Genomic DNA, 6,000 nt, shown 5'->3' on the forward strand with positions numbered 1-6,000 from the left:
GCTCCCGCCACTGCCGAGCAGCGCAGGCCGCACCGCACACACCGAGGCCTGCAGCGCAGCTAGGCCGCACAGCACAGCCCGGCCTACAGCGCACCGCAATGCCCGCGACTGCGCCTCACCTGGTCAGTGATGTCGAGGACTCCCATGTCCTGCGGTCAGTCAGCATGAAGTCCCGTCATGTGGCGGCGCTATCTCCCGCACAACGGACGACAGAATGCGGCTGCGGGCGCCCGATCTGCGCCTTCTCCTCGATTCTTTTTCTTATTGCTGCAGGAAGCCAGGGCCCGCCTACTGATGGCGCTCACAGCGCCCTCTGCTGCTGCAGTGCCCGCACCAAACACCTTCCGCTCATACTGGACGCCCTCTAGCGACTGGTAAGGAGAGTGCATAAATATCTGCAGAGCAGTGGGGCACAGCGCCACCTGGTGGCTATGAAGTATGTTTACGGAATGGAGAGAAGAGCTATGTTCAGACTGAGTCTTTCTGCTGAGCTGCCGGAGCAGGAACTCTTCAAAACTCGCGAGATTTCATTGGAAATCTTATACTTAAAAAACTCAGTGTAACACATTACCCCTAAATACGGAGAAATGTTTAAGGCAAACTTCCCCCCATTAATTAGAGATACCGAGAGACGCCTGAAACAATGGTCCTCTTTACCGATTTCATTCTTGGGAAAGATAAACTCAATTAAAATGTCTATATTGCCCAGATTCTTATACCTATTTGAAACTATCCCAGTTAAAATACCGATGAATACGCTTAAATCAATCCAATCTATGCTATTAAAATTCATTTGGCACTCTGGCCGCCACCGTATTCCTAGATCGGTATTATGTGCCCCTAAAACACAAGGAGGACTAAATTGCCCTGATATTGTTAGATACTACTACGCAGCCCACTTGCGCCATATTCCCTCCTGTTCAAAACTTCTCGCGTACAATAAATGGACGGAAACTGAGAAACTGTGGTTAGCCCCTTTCCACCCGGCATCCCTGATATGGGGTCCACCTAACGACATACCTACAAAAGCACTCTTAGGTCCTATGGCATTCACCAGGGAGATTTGGAGATCCTCGAGGATGAAATTCCAGTTAGCGCCCTATACATCCTTCCTGACCCCATTCCTGTATAATCCGCATCTATCACATCTTTTCTCAGCAGGAATAGTTACCATTTGGGCAAATGCAGGTCTTTTCTGCTTTAGGGACCTGGTGGACCCTTTGACCAAGAAATTTAAACTCTTTACTGATCTGACTGATAAATATAATCTACCACGTACCTTATTTTACTCATACCAACAGACAATTCATTATTTCAGATCAAATTTGGGCCCTCCTGAATCCCACACTCTATCTACATTTGAGCAGCTGTGCACCAGCGTCCCTTCAACCAAAGGACTAATTTCAGATATATATACTATCTTGCAAACTCCGACCCCATTCCCTATTGTGCAACACTCCTACATGTCCAGATGGGAAAGCTGGCTAGGCCATACGCTATCTACCCAACAATGGCAGACGATTTGGTCCCGGGCCTACAAGTCCTCTGTTAACACCCTTTATAAAGAAGACCAGATAAAGATCCTGATGCACTGGTACCATACCCCAGAACTACTTCACAAAATGAATTATACCATCCCAGATAATTGCTGGAGATGTGGTGTCAATGGGGCTTACCTTTTCCACATATTCTGGTCATGTCCCGGGATACTGGACTATTGGGAAAAAGTGGAGCAGTTGCTTAGTGATGTACTTGGGGTTTTTGTTCCCCTAGACCCACATATATACATGCTGAGCCTCCCCCCAGAGGACTAGAAAAAACAAAAAGTAAACTACTATTACACTTGCTGACAGCTGCTAAATGTTTGATCCCGTTATTCTGGCGAGAGCCCACCACTCCCACGATATCTGATCTTTACACTAGAATAAGCGACATCCACATTATGGAAAAAATGACTGCAAACCTACACAACACTAGGGATGGTTTCGAAAAAATCTGGAGATTATGGGACCTGTTTAGGGAACGCTTCCGTTTATAACCTTCTCAAGCTTAGCAGTTTATTGCTATGACTCTCATTAACCTGTAACAATGGTAGTTATTGTATTCTTATGAGGATTGTTCACCATGTCATATGAAACTTTATCTACACCCTACGCTTTACTCCAGAATCAAAGAGAGAACTCTAGAGCTCTATATTTACCTTTTTTTTTTACCGTTAATGTTTATTTTTATATCATTGTCTCCCCACCTTGACTCTACTTCATTTGTATGCAAACTGAACGACAATGTCATTTTTGTTATGAAAATTGTTTAATAAACATAAAGTTGAAATAAAAAACTCAGTGTAAAGATACCCTGAGGGTAAGTGCATACAACATCTCTTAGACATCGGCATACCCGCTGAGATTAACAAGGCGAAGACGTTTCAGAAAAACGCCTGTGGTGGTTTTTTTTCCAAAATCGTCTTTCGTGACGTCTTCTGCGGTATTTTTTTATTTTCTCCTACATTCTATATATAAAATAGTGTCGGCTTCCAAGTGGCATTTGAAGCCTGAAGTGATTAAAACAAACTGAAAAGACTGTGAACTTCTGCACCGCAGGTCGTTGTTACATATATGTTCATTTTTATTAGCATTTTTAAAGCGCTTTGTCAGGCGGGTGTTGGAATGGACGTGCCTGAAAAAGATGCCGGCCGCACATACCTCAGGCCTCACATCTCATCCATATTGCTGGAACTGTAGGACGCTGAGTTTTTTGTGCAACGAAAAGAAACAAAGTCGAAAAGGCACCAAATATTCATTGTGAGAGCATAACCTTACACTCAGAGGAGCACATAGAAATTAAGGGGCCCCATAGCAGAAGTTCTGATTGCTCCCCCCCCCCCCCAAAAAAATGAAAATAATTGTCAGGGTCACAGAAGAGCAGATCTCGCAACTTTCCAGCCTTTACATAGTAATTTTCCTCCAGCTGAAGTCCTACATTCCTCTTTTATTGCCCCCATAAAAAGTGTGATGCCAACAAAAGTGCCCCCCAAACACAGTATGATACCCCCATGGTGAATTCCTCCACATTAGCCTCCAGATGCACAGTATAATGACCCTACTGTACCCCACCTCAACTCCCAAGGCAAAGTATGGTGACCCCAACACAGTATGATCCCCCAACTGTGACCCCAACACAGCCCTCCATACAATATAATGGGTTCACACTGTATAATGGCCAGCACTAGCCCTTCAAACAGTATAATGGCCCCCACACAGCCCTCCACACAAACCTTCACAATGTATAATTGCTTGCATACAGTATAATGACCCCCACATAGCCCTCCAAATATAATAATGGCCCCACATAACCTTCCACATAGTATAATTCGTCCCTCATAATCCTCTATATAGTATTATGCACCCCCCATGGTCCTCCATACAGTATAATGCTCTCACCAAGATCCTCCATACTGTATTATGCACTCCCAATGGTCCTCCATACAGTATAATGCTCTCCTCCATACAATATAATGCACTTGCCATGGTTCTCCATACAATAAAATGCTCTCGCCATGGTCCTCCATATAATTAAAAATGCACTCGTCATAGTCCTCCATAGATTAAAATGCACCCCCTGCACTCCCCATAGTCCTCCATACAGTACAAGCACACCCCATGGTCCTACATACAATAAAATGCACCCCTATGGTCATCTATATGGTATAATGAACCCTCCATGGTCCTCCATACAGTACAATGTACCTCCCATGGTCCTCCATACTGTAACGGGTCTGGGAGGTGGAACCTCTGAGCAACGATACAAAGGGGCAGTCCTTGTAAGGAAGCGGGTGGCTCCCAGGGTAGGCGGGCAGGTAGTCACGGCAAGTGACGGGGACAGTCTCTGGGTAGAAGGGCAGAAGGTCACGGCAAGTGACGGGGACAGTCTCTGGGTAGAAGGGCAGGAGGTCACGGCAAGTGATGGGGTCAGTCTCTGGGTAGAAGGGCAGGAGGTCACGGCAAGTGACGGGGACAGTCTCTAGACAGGCGGGTGGTCATGGCAAGTGACGGCTAAGCCTCCAGATAGGGTAGCAGGTGGACGCTCCCAGGTGAGTGGGCAAGAGTCTCTGGACAGGCAGGTGGTCACAGCAAGTGACGACTAAGCCTCCAGATAGGCTAGCAGGCAGGTAGCAGGTGGACGCTCCCAGGTGAGCGGGCAAGAGTCTCTGGACAGGCAGGTGGTCACAGCAAGTGACGGCTGAGCCTCCAGGTAGGCTAGCAGGCACGTAGCAGGCGGACGCTCCCAGGTGAGCGGGTAAGAGTCTCTGGACAGGCAGGTGGTCACAGCACGTGACGGCAGAGCCTCCAGGTAGGCTAGCAGGCAGGTAGCAGGCGGACGCTCCCAGGTGAGCGGGTAAGAGTCTCTGGACAGGCAGGTGGTCACAGCACGTGACGGCAGAGCCTCCATGTAGGCTACCAGGCAGGTAGCAGATGAGCGCTCCCAGGTGAGCGGGCAATCAGATCCATAGACAGACTGGCAGGGCTGGTAGGCAGACTGTCGGACCGCAGGAATGTAAGCAGATAGACAAGTGTCAGGCAGGTATCAAGCAGGAATCTGGCAGGTAACTGGCAGGTAACTGGCAGGTATCTGGTAACGGGACCTGAGGGCTGAAGCAGAGTGATAGGCTATGCAACAACATTGCTCGGGCACCTCCATTTTGGAGGAGGTGCCTTATATATGGTGAGGTCCTCCGGCCATTGGCCGGGGACTCCTTAGGACGGCGCGCGCGGCCCCTTTAAGAGAGGGGGAGCGCGCGCGCGCCCTAAGCACAGTGGCCGGGAAGCAGCGCGTGCTGCCAGCAGAGCGGGAGGAAGACGCCGGGCACGGAGCGGAGAGGTGAGGGGAACAGCGTCCCTGCCTAGTAGGAGGCAGGGACGCCGACGCTACAGTACCCCCCCCCCTTTAGGCCCCCCCTTTTTTAGGCCAGACAGAAATTTATCAAGTATGAGAGGGGCATGGATGTTCTCCCGGGGCTCTCACGTTCTCTCCTCAGGACCAAACCCCTTCCAATCCACTAGAAAAAAGGTCTTTCCTCTTACCCTTTTGGTGGCCAGAATGTTCTCTACCTCAAACTCGTTTTCAGCGGAAACCGGAGCAGGAGGCGTACCTGTAGACTTGGAAAAAGAGTTAAGTACCACAGGTTTGAGGAGAGATACATGGAAGGAGCTAGGGATCCGCAAGTTGGCCGGGAGTTTCAATTTATAGGCCACCGGGTTGATTTGTTTGATAACTTCCAGTGGGCCAATAAACCGAGGCCCTAACTTGTAGGAAGGAATCTTGAGCCGGACATACTTGGACGAGAGCCAGACTTTATCTCCAGGACGGAATTGTGGAGGATCCAGGCATTTTTTGTCAGCGTGTTTTGTCATCCGCTCGGACGACTGAAGGAGTGCGGATCGGGTACTCTCCCAAATGGAGGAGAATTCGCTAACGAGAGATTCCGCAGTCGGATTGTCCACCGAGGTGGAGACGGGAAAAGGGATCCGAGGATGCTGACCGAAGACAACAAAAAACGGAGATTTGGAGGAAGATTCGCTCTCGTGATTATTGTAAGAGAACTCGGCCCATGGTAGGAGATCCACCCAGTCCGAATGGTGGGCATTAACGAAGTGCCGGAGGTAACTGGTCAGGATCTGATTGATCTGCTCCACTTGACCATTGGACTGTGGGTGGTAAGCGGAGGAGAAGTCCAGGGTGACGCCAAGCAGCTTACATGTGGCTCTCCAGAAGCGTGAGGTGAACTGAACCCCACGATCCGACACAATGTGGAGGGGCAGGCCATGGAGACGGAAGATGTGGCGGATAAAGTCTTTAGCCAGCTCGGGTGCAGACGGGAGGCCCGGCAGGGGAATGAAGTGAGCCATCTTGGAAAAGCGGTCAGCGACCACTCAAATGACCGTACAACCGGCAGAGACAGGGAGATCCGTTATAAAGTCCATAGCTATATGCTGCCACGGG

The 6,000-nt window shown here is 49.3% G+C and overlaps 1 protein-coding gene across 6 annotated transcripts in view; it reads right to left on the reverse strand.

Moving 5' to 3' along the window:
- The window catches only part of ANKRD52 (ankyrin repeat domain 52), a 75,945-nt gene extending 75,630 nt beyond the window's left edge, over nt 1–315 (reverse strand). For all 6 annotated transcript variants that reach the window (XM_073663746.1, XM_073663745.1, XM_073663744.1 and 3 more), the window contains exon 1: nt 120–315. In XM_073663746.1, the coding sequence (XP_073519847.1) occupies nt 120–146 (27 nt within the window). In that variant the 5' untranslated portion in view covers nt 147–315. The remainder of the gene's footprint in view (nt 1–119) is intronic.
- Nucleotides 316–6,000: the final 5,685 nt, after the last annotated feature.

This window comes from Phyllobates terribilis, unplaced genomic scaffold (assembly GCF_046119375.1).
Source record: "Phyllobates terribilis strain yellow unplaced genomic scaffold, ASM4611937v1 Scaffold_2__4_contigs__length_985480577, whole genome shotgun sequence".
In the NCBI taxonomy this organism is placed as follows: Eukaryota; Metazoa; Chordata; class Amphibia; order Anura; family Dendrobatidae; genus Phyllobates; species Phyllobates terribilis.